General features: G+C 40.5%; 1 protein-coding gene across 3 annotated transcripts; it reads right to left on the bottom strand.

Moving 5' to 3' along the window:
* Nucleotides 1-4994: 4994 nt before the first annotated feature.
* LOC133126352 (guanylate-binding protein 1-like) lies at nucleotides 4995-15106 on the bottom strand. Of its 3 annotated transcripts, none has more exons than XM_061238508.1 (11): nucleotides 15003-15106; nucleotides 13843-14053; nucleotides 12543-12670; nucleotides 11698-11807; nucleotides 10821-11017; nucleotides 9775-10017; nucleotides 8989-9269; nucleotides 8558-8770; nucleotides 7754-7856; nucleotides 6873-7066; nucleotides 4995-5421 (listed from the first exon to the last, which is right to left on the bottom strand). In XM_061238508.1, exons 2-11 carry the CDS (start codon nucleotides 14045-14047, stop codon nucleotides 5203-5205), a joined length of 1893 nt encoding a protein of 630 aa, XP_061094492.1. In that variant the 5' UTR covers nucleotides 14048-14053; nucleotides 15003-15106; the 3' UTR covers nucleotides 4995-5202. The 3 variants fall into 3 exon arrangements, with proteins under 3 accessions (XP_061094492.1, XP_061094510.1, XP_061094501.1); XM_061238526.1 differs by having other exon boundaries at nucleotides 15027-15106; XM_061238517.1 differs by having other exon boundaries at nucleotides 14985-15099.
* Nucleotides 15107-16468: the final 1362 nt, after the last annotated feature.

Genomic DNA, 16468 nt, shown 5'->3' with positions numbered 1-16468 from the left:
AAATACCCTCAAATTTAAGCTGAAAGTCTGCAGTTAAAGCATATCTTGTCGTGTATAGAGCCAAAAAGAGGATAATTGTGTCGATATCATATGTCCAGTACACAAGGTAGGTAGGCCAAGTCTGTAACTGCCATGTCAAGACATTCTACGCCTGTTGAAAGATACAAAATATTTTGGTGAGCATTCTGTATTTTATGTGAGATTACATCTGCAACTTGAATGATATACTTATATATTTAAACAAAACTCAATTTTGACCAAAAAATATTTGAACAGAATTGAACAAACAGATCCACTAGCCTCAGACAATGCATTAAAAGTGACACTTAAGATCTGGCAGGTTATCCACAGACTAGTGATGGGAATAGTCAGGGATCCATGGGCCCAAAAGCTCAAGAAAATGGGTTGAACCTGACATGGCACGCTTTTTTCCATTATTATCATCTTTACTTTGTTAGTAATCAATTATGCCCAGCCAACGTGTCATTCTTTGCAGAAAACATAGTCATTCCACAGTAAAGATTATTAAAGTCAACCCAAAATCAATGAATCTGTAGTGATTTTATTACCCATACGCCCAAAATTCCTCAAGACATCTGTTTAATTTTAACAAAACCCTGTACCCCAAAGAAAATACTTTTAACAAAAGAAATTCAAAACAACAAATTTTGGATTTTAATTACAAAATATACAAAGGATGACAAGCCAACAGTTATATGGCACTTACATATAACGATAATTGCCTATAACCTACAACCGTGACGCCAAGACAGAACTCTTCACTGGCATCAGTCAGCAGCCAGTGGCCATGGAGAAATACTTGCAAGCTCTTCCAGTTCTGACAGCAGTTTCAGAGCAGACAAAGGCTATGGCACACCTGGATATGGATGACACCAAACACCATGAGGACTCAACAGCCAAGGAACAAAGGAGGTAGAAAGTGGTAGGAAAATAACATGTCATCAACAACCACATGATCAATTCATTCACATGTGATGAACAGGAGCTGATGAACGTTTCAACAGGCCACAAATCTGCATCTGCAGACTAGATGAACACCCGTGAAAAAGGACTAGAGCCACTGGCTGCAGTAAGAAAAACAGACAGTGAGAAAATAGCCCCAATACAACTTGCCACATTTGCAGCAAAGCCAAAAAAGTCACTGTCCATGGCACTCAAAGCTAAGAAGGTCTACGAGGGAGAGTGCAGTTGTCCGAAACCTGTACTTTGTGCGGGACTTGGATGAAGACAAGAAGGTGGAGGACTTCACTTATGAGTGGACAAGTTGCCCAGCCTTCCTGTTTGAGCCAGATCCGTCCCTTGACCAAGGTTATGCCATGCGTGAAGGGAATAAGGTTGACTACTTGGCTGCAATCAAGACATCCCTTGGCAGTTCACAGAGGGAAGTGGGCAGACTGCATTCATCCAGCGTCACCAACATCTTGGTAGCAGCATCTTCCATGAACTGCAAGTAAATTACCTGAAGCAGCTCCTAAGTAGTATCCCTATATAGTCACAACTGTGACTGCAACCTGTGCGGGGAAAAATGTCCTTTTTAACATGCACAAATAAGATATCACAGGTGAGCATTGTCTGATGAAACAGATCCAGTAAAAACACAACAATAGCTATTCTTCTATTTAACTTTCGTATTTATTTGCAAAGAAATGACAGAAAGTGAGAAAGCTTACCGGCTTTCTGATTTGAATCAGACATAGTAAGACTCTTATACACACTTTTCCAGAAGGGGGGGCTTTACCAAAACAAAAGACATGAAGCTGGCCACAAACATTTATCAGTATTTTGTCTTCCGAATACCCCTTGTTGACCTTGCTGTAAGACCGGAATGTGCTAGCTGAGAGGAAGAGACATTAAGGTGAAAGGCTGTCTGTCTGCTGGAGAGAGACAGAGAAAGACTCATAGTAAGCACTTAATTCTGAAAGTGGTCTAATAGTAATAAGGATTATCACTAAAAGGTTATTTGTAATCATGTGATTGTCTTTATGTTAACACACATTGTCAGTTAAGAATCGATTCAGAAAATTACCCTTACAAAACACTTTGTTGATGATCGATATGATGTCTCCCCAGCTGAAAGTCTGAAAGGTGAGGAACGAGAGACCGATTTAGTAAAGGCTGTTGGTAAAAGAACACCTGCTAGCATGCACATCTTGTTGTCGTTCTAGCTCACCCGCGGTGACTGCTGCTGTGACACTGGCACATTTGGTCTGGCTTGCTGGACATGTTTTTGTAGTCTGTGAACATGGTCCAGTACCAGTGGCTACACACTCAAAACAATCCAGTGGGTATGCTAAAACATATTTGGAATAAAACACATTTAAGAATATGCAGTTGCAGACCCTTCTCAGGTAAGGTTCATTTCCATGTCACTCTATTTAAAATCAGCATGCAAAAATGACATGAAAAACCAAGTAGCCAATCTACATTTAGCACAAGACTAGCCTAAAGGCTTCTCAGTTTTCACAAACTGAGTGGGTGAATATTTGAGAAGGGCTGAACTAAACTAAAATGAACTAAAACTAAACTAAATCCCACATGCCATTAATGACAATTTCAGTTTATATTATTGCTTGTCTCAGAATGTTACGCCATTTCTCTTTGGGCCAATCGATGTGTTCCGTGGCAAATTTTAACCGATTCGGCGCACGCCGTTTTTTCAACAATAGTGCTTTACCGGGGCTCCTTGCTGATAGCTTAGCTTCAATCAAACGTCTTCTGACTCTAATAACACTTAAACTTAATTGTAGATCATCTTTGATCTTTCTTGAGCTGATGAATGGCTGAATATTTGCCATTGTGACTATTCTTCGATCCGTTTTAACAGTAGTTGCTTGTTTTCTTCCGCATGTTTTGTTTTTGTGTTGCCATTTTAAAGCATGAGATCATTTTAGCTGAGCATCCTATAATTTGCTGCACTTCTTTATACGTTTTCCTCTCTCTAATCAACTTTTTAATGAAATGACGTTGTTCCTCCGTACAATGTTTGGAACGGCCCATTTTACTTAGCAATTCAGAAGGAAATACATTTTATAACAATGTGTGAAACATTTGCTTCCCTTCTTCCTTAATAAAGGACAATTAATGACACCTGTTTTTTCACAGAATGAATGAATTCTCTAATTAAACTCCACATTGCTATTATTTTGAATATGCTTCTTTCAATGAATGAGTCAATTACTCAGAACAAGCAGCGTGCATGTCATGACAGTTGGGTCTGTTGTTTTTCTATTACACTACTACATCTACAAGTAAATTATTTGCCATGCATAAATATCACTACTACTAATAACAGTGGTTCATCAGGTTACTGATGTTGTACTGCTATTTTTTTAACGCAACTGTACAATAATGTTTGGACAAACTTCTTCAGGTTGGCTTGAAAAGCCCCTTCCATTTTAATTGTCAACGTAGATCACCGTTCGATTTTAATCTGGAGCAGGAGGGTTGATCTTTAAGCTCGATATGCAAGCAGGACAGTGAGTTATTTAGAATTTCCTGTTAGGTGACGTTATGTATGTACTTTAGCTTGTTTGTAATAGGCGTTGGCCTTAAATTTTGCATTTACTGTAGTAACTCATTTTTAAATGTGTTATAATTTCACTATGTATTGGATAATTGGATAATGGCATTCCTTAGGACTCTAGCTAGGTTTTCCTATAGCATAATGCAGATGCAGACAGTCATAGCTCCTGATTTTTTGCATAAAAATATTATAATAAATCATCTTTTGAATGATGCTTAAACTTACCTTTCATTTAAAAATTAAAAAGTAAGAGTATGTTAATAAACCAAAATTATTGGGTTTCAACACTGTAATTACATTTACAAATAAAGTGATAATTATTATTATTAAGTCGGAGACGCAGATTAAGACTCGTCCTAGGCTAAATTCAGTTGGAGATTCTCCATACAAAGCTGCATTTAGTCCAGGATTGAGCTTAATCTGTGTCCATGTAACAGGCCCCTGGTTTGGTATTGACCCCCATTTTATATTACAGAATGGTTACTTATTTCATCTTATTTAATGATATATCAATGGCCTACCACACTAGACCTGGGGTTTTGGCAAAGCCTTTCCCTTACCTCCTTGAGAAAAGCTTTGCAAAAATGTTGGCAGTTCATTGATATATGAATAAATGTATGAAATAACCAGTTTTTGTGTGTGTGCCCTTTAATACTGTTTCTTCAGTTGTCATACACGTGATGTCATATACAAAATGTCATCTACACTTCTGGTTTCTATAACTTCAACTTCAATAATTTCTATAGGCATACTGTTGTTTAAGCTGCACCATTCTGGAGACCTGAGACTTGACTCAGATTTGCATTTGATGGCTTGTGAACATGTCTCTTGCACACAAGATTTCACCACCTCTTCTGTTATTTCAAGACCAAGGAAAATCAGCGATATAAAACTGTTGTTCGACTTCGCTACCATTTAGCAGATGATCTTATCCATAGTGACAAATCCCAAGAGAGAAAGTACAAGACATGCAGACTGCTGACAACTACCCTATTGAATATTAAACAGAGTTACTCAAAGTTATATTATTATATAAACTGGGTCTCATAATTCATGAGATAACATAATTTATATTCATCATATGAAGTTGGTACAAAAGCCTTATTTATTTGACAAATAAAATGACAATCAGAAAAATGTATACACACTTTTTTAGCCATCCCTGAGAATGTATAAATTTTATGGAAACGCTAAATGTGTGTGACACCCACACAATAGCTGATATTAAATAAATTGTCCTTAACATTGACAAACTAAGTAAAAGCAAGATTTTTGCTTTTTATTTCTCTTCACAGCGAGATGAATGGGTGAATGTATCAATCACTAAAATGAACTTGCCAAACTGAGTTTGTGAAGGAAAGGAACATTTACAGTACATTTACCTGTATGGTAAATTTGAGGGCGAATGTTGATTGGATCTAGGCCATTGTGTTTGTCCCAAAAGGGTGCGGTAATGATACTGCTGCTGCTTCGGTACGTACATAATTTCTTTCTTTTTTTTTTTCTTCATATACATACATATACACACACCTATGTATACGTACATGTATATATACACATAAATGTGGAAACAAAAGACACATACACAACGAGACAAAAAATGGGGAAAAAATGACAGAACAAAACAAACAGCCCAGCTATTCAGTTTCAGACTATTTTCAAAACAGGCGTGAAAGGGCTGAGAGACCCACTCCTGCCATCTTTGGGATTATCCCTGGCAAAAACATGGAGGCTGCTTGTCCCACAGTATCCAAAATAACAGAAAAAGGTGAAGGGGACTTCTCATTTTGAACCTTCTCCTTCTTCAGGGAAGAAATTTCAGCTTCAATGAGCTTTGCCCGCTCATCAAAGCCTTGCTTCATGAGCTCCTGCTGTTCCTGAAATGACAACAAACAAAACCACACTCAAAGACCTTAACTTGGAAAATGGAAAAGTGCTTATGTCACATCCCAAAAGCTTGAGGCAGCACGATGCTCCGTACTAAGCAAGACGACGAAGAATTGGACTCTCTTCCATTGCCCAAAGAATAGCTCAGGGGTATATCAATGACACATCTTGTGTTTAAACTGCTTGGTATTCCCCTTTAAGAGTGCATGGTGTTTTGGCACTGCACTGGCACATAATAAACAGGTTGAATATATCAGTGGGATTTTGTATTGATAGTGCACAAACTGCCCTGACAGGAAGGATGGTTTGGCATTCCTGGGGCTAAGAACAGGAGTAAATTGTCAAAGATCTTAAACATGGCTGGGAAGATCGAAGGGAAACCACAGAGTCAGCTTTCTGTAATATACGTACAGTATGTGTTATGTGACAGGCAGAAAGTCCAGTAAATCATTTCTTTAATCTGACCAGCTCCCTTCTGGGAGGTGGCATAGGGTACCCAGGGCCAGAAGGAATATTATTAAGAACTATTTTATCCCACATGCAAAATTCAATTTCTTTGAATAATTCTATGTGTTAATACCTACCCTGTCACCCCTGCATCTTGATAATTTGTCAACTTGAATTTGAAGCGGTTACAGTATGTTGTGGTTTGTGTCGTTTTGGGGATTATGCTGCGTTTATATTTGTGTGGTTGTTGCCACCATTTGTATATAGAAACCAGAGACGAGCTCCTCCAAGCAAGGAGTGTGCTGGTACTAAGAAGTACAGCCAGAATGTATGTTGGTGCACAGTAAACTTTCATTCTTTCATTATCCTAACCCGCTTATCCTGAACAGGGTCGCAGGGGGGCTGGAGCCTATCCCAGCATACATTGGGCGAAAGTCAGGAATACACCCTGGACAGGTCGCTAGTCCATGACAGGGCACACACACCATTCACTCACACACTCATACCTACGGGCAATTTAGACTCTCCAATCAGCCTAACCTGCATGTCTTTGGACTGTGGGAGGAAACCGGAGTACCCGAAGGAAACCCATGCAGACACAAGAAGAACATGCAAACTCCGCACAGAGAGGCCCTGGCCAACAGGGATTCGAACCCAGGACCTCCTTGCTGTGAGGCGGCAGTGCTACCCACTGCACCATCCGTGCCGCCCCACAGAAAACTTATGAGTGTTACATCAACTGTAAATGTGGTGTCCTTTGGACTCAAGCTATTTTAAAGCTCACCTTAAAATCAGCAAGCAATTTCAACCCAAAAAAAAAAAAAAAAGAAGTGAGGTGTGTGAACTGTATTTGACTACTATACTTAGTTACTTTTTGAACTGAAGTACTAGTTTAGAGGCAATCATGCACTTTGTAAACCTACAGGGCATCTGTGATAGAGGAGTTGGTTACAGGTCTACAAGCTAGTTGAGTCCAAATCCCCACAGAATCTACCTTCAGTTTGCCATTCAGGGTCATTTCAAACTCCTTGGCAGCATTCTTCCTGTCCTCCTCCATCTTCCTCTCCAGCTGTGCCATGTTCTCAATGAAGGTTCGCTCCTGGTCCTCCATCTGCTTCTTCAAGATCTTTCTCTGCTCCTCAGAAGCTCGTCTTTCTTGCTCCATGGCCCCCATTCTCACTCGATTTTCTGGAGGATGAAGCACGGCTATGTCAGCTCAACAGCATTAATCAGGAGTCAATTAAAGCAATTTGCACAAGGAAAGGCCAGAGCTCAGGGGTCTTGTAGGGGTTCTGGAAATCCACCCGATTTGACTGTTTTTCTATGTTTTGTTACTCACCACTTAATTTATCGTACATGGCAGACCAGAAAAAACAGCTGTAAATTATGCCAATACAGTACACAACACATTTGTTGGCTAAATGTCATCAAGGATCCAAGGTATCAGATGAGCCTCAACCCATTGTGCTGCTGTCAGATATGCTGTAGATGGTAAAAGGGTTATTTCTATTGACTCATTTTTTCTGTGGAACTCAATGGAAAGTGTATCTGTAAAAAACTGGCACAGTTGTTTGAGGCTGGTTTGATACCCCGGACCTATGATGACTAAAAGCCATTTAGCTAACAAATGTGTCCCATACTGTGTCAGCATAATCTTGCTGAATCGCAAGGGGCATTGGAATCACCAAAAACTCTTGTTCCTTACGACTTGGCTGCCTGTCATTACGAAAAAACTGAAGACTGAAGGAATATAAATAATAGTCAGCCATCTGGTTCATAGTAATCTGTTGTATATTGCAAAAGGATGTTACACCAGAGGAAAATATTTAGAATGCGATCGGGAGAAGGCATTGAGTGAATCCTTTGTGACATCACCTTCTTCCTTCCGTTGTGCTTTAGTCAGAGATTGGTCAGCAGTCATTATGGCTTGTCCAACAGATTTCTTCTTCTCCAGGTATTCCTTTAGACTTTCCTCGTCCTGTAACCCAGCACTCATATTACACAAACAGTGAGAACATTAATATAAAACCAATCCAATCTACTTAAAAGTGCAGGGCTGTCTGTGTACTACAATATACACTCAGTGAGCACTTTATTAGGTATTTATTAGACTTCTACTGCTGTAGCCTGTCCACTTAGGGTTATGATGCGTTGTGTGTTCAGAGATGCTCTTCTGCATACCGCTGTTGTAATGTGTGGTTATTTGCGTTACTGTCGCCTTCCTGTCAGCTGGGACCAGTCTGGCCATTCTCCTCTGAATGCTCTCGTTAACAAGGCATTTCTGTCTACAGAACTGCTGCTCACTGTATTTTTGGGGCGATTTTGCAAACTGTAGAGACTGTCATGCATGAAAACCCCAGGAGATCAACCGTTTCTGAGATACTTAAATCACCCTGTCTACCAACAACAATCATTTCACGGTCAAAATCACTGAGATCACATTTTGTCCCCCATTCTGTTGGTTGACATGAACATTACCTGAAGCTCCTCACCCGTATCTACATGACTGTATGCATTGCACTGCTCCCACACAATTGGTTAATTAGATAATCGCATAAATAAGCAGGTGTAATAAAGTAAAAATGTTCCTAATAAAGTGCTCGATGAGTGTATGTTTATGCTAGACAATAAATCACATGAATCAAACGTCCTCCTGTTTACATTGTCCAGAGTACGTACCTTTATTCCTCTCCCCTCAGCTGATCTGTATTTTGAGATTAAGTTATTTAAATCGTTGCGGTACCGCTCGTATCCTCCAACTGACGTGTATTGTCCAGATGCAATATTTTCCTCCAGTGGCCTGAATATGCGTTTGATGATAGACTCACAGGCCTTCTTTGATTCAACGACATTCTTCTCGCAGATTGCCTTATACTCTACCTGCATCAGTTCCTACAAAAGGGGAGAAAGGAGGCAGATCAGGATAAGACACAGACTATGCACCAAGTGATTCACCTCAGCCCTGAGCTATGGGCTGCATCTGAAATCGCATACTATCTTACTGTAAAAATACTACAATGTCAAAGTATCCAAACATTGGCCACTATTCTGGCATGAGTATCCCGAATTGTAGTGATGGCAAACAGTTGGGACCAACTGCATTCCTTTACCATTAGCTTAAGTTGGCTTTTCTGATCCTCGTCCTTGAAGCAGAGGCCCATGAAGATCTTGACAGCCTGTTCCTCAACTGTGCCGTGTACGTCTGACAACTCCTCCAGTGTCTCGGTGGGGAAAGCGACCCAGCTGTCCATACACTCCTTGTAGAACTTCATGGCCTTGACTATTGCATTGGAGTTCTCAATCTGGGCCAGAGCTACAACTGCATTTTCCAGGCAGGGGATCTGGCCTCTGCAGATGGCGTCCACGTACATCTTTGCAAGGCTCCCCAGCACTGCAAGACACAGTGATGGGTCTGTTTACAGGGTGCTAAGCATGCCAGTGTGTGGCCTAGCATCCATCATGCTTAAAGGCCCGCTCAGTAATCTCAATTTCGGTCACTTTTAAATGAAGATTACATGGACAACAATTAAATACCTAGGTGGATCATCCTACACATAGTGTTGCACTGGGGTCTTGGTAACCTGGGCAACAACTTTGCTTGGCCCACTGAACTCAATGATACTGAGCCTTTGTTACTGTTGCAGTTCACACTGTGGCTGTGGCAATGCCAAGTACATATGAGGTAAGTCATATGTCATATTATCATTATTTATTATTGTACCATATATTTGTCTTCATGCTCAGCCATTAGCATTATATTATAAACCAAAATGACTGAGTGGGCCTCTAGCCTAACTTTCAGCTGATAACAGAACTACTTCATTTCCATGATGGCTGAACTGAATGACTCAAAGAATAAATGGATGATAAAAGGGCGGTTGGTCAGTAGTACTCACTTCTGCCCGTCATATTGTAGCCTCCTTTCATGGTTTTGGTCTTGGCTTCACCATAGATGTAATCGCAGAAGCTTGTGGCTTGCTGCACGAAGGAAGGTTCCAGCTTTTCGTCACTCAGCTCATCCATGAGCTTCATGTTCTCAGCGCTGGTGGGGCAGTCGAAGACAAAGCACTTCCGCTTGGGGAAGTAGTTCCGCAGGCAGTTCCGCGGCATGTTGAACTGCATTACTTGCTTCCCATGGCCTTCCCGAGGTAAAAACAAAAAACAAAACAACCCCTTTGGTTTAGCTTGTGGCGTGATCAAGTAACTTCATTAGGCTACTTTCAAACAGACGTTTCAAACTGAACTGGAATTCTTGTCCATTTAACTGCACCCTGGGCCACAGCTATGAATTCCCCCAAAAAACGTATCGGGCCCTCCCCAATGTATTCTGTAACAAATTAAAAATGGTTACACCCCGTTTCCTGGGAAAGAAATGTCGGAGTTCATTTAAACCAGGCCCTCCCAGCAGGAGGCTGCCAACTCGCCGGCTCTGATGCAGTGTCGATGTCGCACCCTTCCCTCCCATCATACGGCCGGGAGTACACCAGGTATCCGTGAAATAACGTGTCCAAAACATCATACAGACCAATGGCATTAACGGAGAGGATTTATCATGCTCCTGGTTGGTTCAGCATTAAGTGCTCGGAGCCAACGGCTGACCATACTTATTCATTGATCCATTCTTCATGAGTTGCTAGGCTGGCCTTCTGGCCACCTCGTGATCTGCACTGTGTGCTGAACTATAGTTATTTCAACCAAAGTGACAAAGTGTTTAATAAATCTTAAGTGGAGGGACAGTAACTAAACACTGAAACCCTTAAAAAGTAGGACTGTAGTGTACATATCTTTTGGGTACATAACTCATGTACCCAAAAGATATTCCTCCCAACAGAAAGACTACAGTTTTTAAATTGAAACTGAGGGATGAATAATTGTGCATGCATACTGCATGTATATTCAATCTGCAATCTTGACAGCCAATTTTCTCTGCTATCATCCTTACCAGCCCTCAGCTTGAGAGCATTGTCCAGGTATTCATCAGCGGTTATGGGCTTCCCTTCATATTCTAGCTGTAAGGTGAAATCCCGAACTGTCCAGACAAAGGAGGGAAAGAAGCGCATGAACTCGGTCGTTTCATCACCGTCCTCATCCTCGGCCTGGGATTTCACCTTGATATGTTCCGTCAACTCTGTCACATAGCTGCACATTCAGTGATTCAAGGAAGAATAAACTAAAACCGAGGTATGCTTCCTAAGTTCCTAAATTCAGTTTTATGACAGTGAATTTTCTAAATGAAAAGAATTAAGGTATGAATTCAAATAAAAAATATGCTGAAGGCATACTATGCAGGATTTGTACTTTATAAATATCATAGAACAAACAGGCTCAGTCATTACTATGATTCACTGGCAACCTATGTCTGGGTTCACTTCTGTCCAATAGCTTCCTTGCTTCTAAAAACTCCTTGGGCCTCTTCTGGGTGTGGCCTATTGTGCATTTGTCCAATACACTAACCTTCGACACTCGATAGAATGAGGTGGTGGGGGGGGGGGGGGGGGGGGGGGGGGGCAAGAGGAGACGATTGGCTACGGTGCTGGCTTTGAGAGAGATTACCCTTGGGGGGGTGTGGAAAGGGAATACTAAAGCTGATGTTCTGCAAATCATATTTCTTAGCTCTTGGCACAAGGTCTTCTGCAATGGAGAGACGTGGTTGCGAATGGGGCGCAGACGTATGTAAACACAGAAGCGAGAAATTCTGCATGGTCTCCATTAAGTATTTTTTGATGCATACCACCAAATTTTATTTGAATAAGAAATTTGATTTAAGAGCTGACAACATGCTGCACGAAAGGAGTAGAAGAGCCCCCGGAAAAGGATACTGAAGCTGCTGTAAGGCATTGTTGTCGATGATCCCAATGCTGTTGTACACCAGTGCGCTGCTCAGGAGGACTGCCAGGGAAAAGATCCAGTTGTCGTTCTTTGGATCCCCCTGCGTATATAAAAATGAAGAGCCTAAGCGTCAGACTTTGCACTCTGTCTCTGCGAGTTTTGTTTGGCTAGGTAAGCTGTTTATCATTCATTTGCGTTGTGCTGTATAACAGTTTAGATACAAATATGATCCATTAAATCAGATTAATCAAATAGGCCCTAGTCCTTATCCTTTGTTGCACTGTTAGCACTTGAAATTGTACTTCCCTCCTGGGTCTTTCGGCTTGGCTTTGCAGAACTGCTTTAATTCAGACAAATTCATTGGTTTGGTATGCCGTGATCAAAGTAAATCTCCAAAAAGCCCCAAGCCGTTTGGGATAATGTTCTGTGGACAGATGAATCAAAAGCAGAACCTTTTGAATGATATGGGTCCCATTTTGGCATAAAGCAAACACAGCATTTCACAGGAACATCATACCAGAGTCAAACTTGTTGATGTTAGTGTGACGGTGTGTGGATGACTTTTAATTAAATCAGTGAAACAACAGTTTAAAAAAAAAATGCTTTTTGTTTCCCTTTGTCTAATATTACATATTTTCTGAAGATCAGAAATCATTCATTTATATGTTATATTCACATTGTTTCTGAAAAAAAAAAAGAAAAAAAAAAAAAAGATACGTTTCTCCATGGGGACAATGCATGATTAAGTGAACTATAACACAACATTTTTTATGCCTATTCATAACTTTATGATCTGTCTATTCATGTTGGAGACAGAAAACAATGAATCACCCACCTTCTCCACATCCCCCAGCCCTTCAGTGTCCAACAACACCAGGGTGTGGTCCGCTTTTGTTGGGTGAGGAACACACCACATCCAGATGCCCTTGGTCTTTGCCTGTACGGTGGGTCCCAGGTCAAATCCTTAAGTGGTACAAAGGGCAGAACTAAGTACAGGGTTGAACCAGTTATTTATAACAAAAATACACTGCCTGGCCAAAATAAAAGTTGCCATTTGGATTTTAATAAGCAAATACTAGCCTATGATTGAATAATCACTGCAGTGGTTAACATATTTCAGTTGACAACAATTCATTTAACCCTGACTGATGCAGTGAGTAGCTTCTTATTTCTTAAACAACAGTGTCTGAAGATGTATCCTGTGGTCATGGGAAATATGTTACTGTGTTTCAGAAGGGTCAAATTATTGGCCTGCATCAAGCAAAGAAAACAGAGATAGGAGAAATGACTGGAATCGGGTTAAGAACTGTCCAGCACATTATTAAATCCTGGAACGATAGTGGTGAACTGTCAATTTCGTGGATGAAATGTGGTCGGAATAAATAAACAGTATTTAAACAGTAGTCAACTGTTAAATAGTGAAAGGAAGAGTATTTCCACACGCACACCGCAACGAGAACTCACAGGATTGGGACTAAACAGCTGCGTGGCCACAAGAAAACCACTTGTTAGTGAGGCTAATCTGAAAAAAAGGCTTCAGTTTGCTTGGGAGCATAAAGGTTGGACCCTGGAGCAATGGAAAAGGGTCATGTGATCTGATGAGTCCAGATCTACCCCATTCCAGAGCGATGGGCACTCAGGGTAAGAAGGGAAGCGCATGAAGCGATGCACCCACTGTCCAAGCATCTGGAGGCAGTGTTATGATCTGGGGTTCATTCAGTCAGTCAGGTCAAGGCTCAGCAATGTCATGTGGCAATAAAATTAAGTCTGCTGAGTACCTGAATGTACTGAATGACCAGGTTATCACATCAATAATCTTCCCTGATGCCATGAAATTATTCCAGGATGACAATTCTGGAATTCCTCAGGCTCAAATTGTGAATGAATGGTTCAGGGAGCATGAGGAATCATTTTCACACATGAATTGGCCACCATGAGTTCTGACCTTAACCCAATTGTTTTTTCTTTGTTTGGAAACTTTTCTTCCCTCTTTATGACACTTTGGGTTACTTACTTTCCTTAGCCTTTTAAAAAGATTGTTGTGGTCTTCGATGTAAATGAATAAGCATGTGCATGTTATGTACTGTAGGGAACATTTAGTGATGGTGGTACTATTTCTAATGGAAAATTCTCACCCTTCTCATCCTTCGTCTTCCCAGCCAGCTTGTTCATCAGGTATGATTTCCCAGTGCGGTACAGACCCACTACTGCCACAACCACCACAAGCTGATCGATCTGGTTCAGGATCTCTACAGCCTTCGTCTGGAGAAGCAGGTTCCCGTGCTCGTCATTTTGAATCAGACACTCCGGCTGAGCCATTAAGATTTTGCCACTTGACATGATGCTCTGCACAAACACACAAGAACACAAAAATAAATCAAGTCAATTCTTCATAACCATACAAACACGTCTTAAAGTATACTTGTGTATTGCAAATTGGCTGAGATTTTGTAAATAAAACAATGAAAAAAAGAAGAGGGCAAAAAATACAAGAGAGCAGGTGTATGTATTCGTCTCAATAAACAATTCTTTTAACTGCTGTTTTGTTAATGATGGAGCAATTATGGTTACATTGGCTCAGGAGCTAAGAGCAGTTGTCTGGCAGGCGGAGGGTTGCCGGGTGCCGGTTCGATCCCGCCCTGGTTGTGTCAAAATGTCTCAGAGCAAGACCCCTAACCCCCAAATGCTCCTGACAAGCTTTGTGGTGCCTTGCATGGCAGCCAATTGCCATTGGTATGTGAGGGTGAGTATGAATGAGAAACATCAATTGTACAGTGCTATATAAATGCCAACCATTTACATACAGTTCAATATCCTTTAGAGTTAATAAAAATCGGCCCTTTTTATTTTTCATTCTTATTCATCCCTTCACGTTTAGGCACCCAGTGCGCATGCTCTAGTACCAAAAAAGGGCCAATAGTCAAACACGGCATGTGTTCAATAGTAGGCAATTGCCCGATTAGGGGTTGCCAACCCATTTTGTGAACGCACTTCTGGACTACAATGATTCTATAAAATAATGAGCTTGAACTCCGAGAGTGCTGCGGTCACTTGAGCATCCACATCGAACTGATTAGTAAATAAATAAACTAATAAATCCTGGCTACTTAAAAATGTTCTTTATTATTTTTAAGCAGCATAACATACATTGTAAAGAAGAACAAAAGCAACAATAAGAAGCTTTCAGCGTGCAAACGTATGTACGCCAGTGTACGCCCGATACTCGGCGATTAAATAAAATAGCCTATATTTAATAAAATCAAGAGAGAAAACATACAATAAATGCATCTCCTACCGTTTGGCGACTTCTTTCACTTACAAGCAGACACCAATACTGTGCTGTCCAATAACTTCCCTGCGGATAGCAGTTTTAGTTCCAATTTCGGTTTCCGGGTGTCGTTCTGCTCTTTAAATGGTGTGCAGCTGAGGTGTGTTATGGTGCGTATACTTGTGGGCGTGGTTGTGCCGCCCATTTCAGGGCAGCATGGCGTTTGGGCCATACTGAAATTGTAAATGGAAATGAAAGTAGCCGCGTTTAATTGTAGGATTTTGGGGGACTGAGCCTTGAATTGTTGTTACATCGATATTTTCTGCTGTTTCTGTAAGAAATGGGAATGTAAGGTTTTGAGCAATCTGTCCCACAGGTTCATTTTATTTTTCCACCGCTTAAAAATGACAAAGCTTAATTATTTGTTACAGCTTAGTTATTTCATCATCTCGTACATATAATGAATGTGTATGCTACATGAGTGACATGATCTCTACATCACTTAAAGTTATTGCACACATAAGGATGAACCTACAGCAGGGTTATGACCTGTACCATCCAATGAGTTTGGAGGGATTTGGTGAACTTGAGCAGATAAGATGTACTTATAAAGTGCCATCATTTCTACATGATGAAACCTAAATCTAACATTGTGGAGTGCAGAGTGAAATACAGAAAATATACAAACCTCAAGGTAAATAAGGAAACATATGGAAACTTTCTGAAAAAATGAAGTTGAACATATCTATGATGTTACACCTAATTCGGAAGGAAATTAATTGCGCAGGCAAAACTGCTCAGACAAATGTCAAATGTATTAGTTGAATTCTGATAATTTTACAAAGAGACCATTTCCAAAAACTGGTATAGAGAAATTCTTATTTTTGTATGTTGTATAAATCCTACAAAGTATAAGTATGTATAAACTGTGTTTTAATTAATTAAGACAATGTGCTGAAATATTCAGACTGCAGCTTGTGACAAGTTGATAAGGGGAGGCTGGGTTTTAGGGTTCAAAATACAATGGGCAAAAGGTCATGTGGACTGAGGAAGATAGATATTCAAGTGGGGGGAATAACATGTTTACGAGAAAAGATACACCTTACAAAGCAGAAAAGATAAGGTATGAAATCAAGCCCTGGCTTCTGTGTATTTAATGTGTTCACACCAACCCAGCTCCCTGATGAGCAATCAATATGATGAACATACCTTTTGGTGGTAAACATCTTTAGAAACCCTAACATTGTACCTTGGACATTGCAAGACTGGTGAATGCTTACACAGCTTAAAATTATGTCATGTGTTTAGTGAAGTGACAGGCAGTCCCTCCTCTTGCATTTTGGGGAAAGTGTCGGTAAGCACATACCCCCATTCTTTATTGGCTTGCAAGTAACGAATAAAGTCTTAAAATACTCGGATTGTGTTGAACTGAGTTCTCCACCCTCTGCTGAAATAGGAATAAGAGGATATTTCCACAACACTGGCTATCATTA

This window comes from Conger conger, chromosome 1 (genome assembly GCF_963514075.1).
Source record: "Conger conger chromosome 1, fConCon1.1, whole genome shotgun sequence".
NCBI classification, from domain to species: Eukaryota; Metazoa; Chordata; class Actinopteri; order Anguilliformes; family Congridae; genus Conger; species Conger conger.
Note: the sequence above shows the minus strand (reverse complement) of the source record. Positions and strands in the feature narration are given on the sequence as shown.

Coding starts and splice junctions, on each gene's coding strand:
- LOC133126352 (XM_061238508.1), bottom strand. CDS start 14,047: ATGTCAAGTGGCAAAATCTTAATGGCTCAGCCGGAGTGTCTGATTCAA. Junction 7,857..8,557: donor CTGAGGGGAGAGGAATAAAG/GTACGTACTCTG, acceptor GCTGGGTTACAG/GACGAGGAAAGTCTAAAGGA. Junction 7,067..7,753: donor AGCACAACGGAAGGAAGAAG/GTGATGTCACAA, acceptor TTCATCCTCCAG/AAAATCGAGTGAGAATGGGG.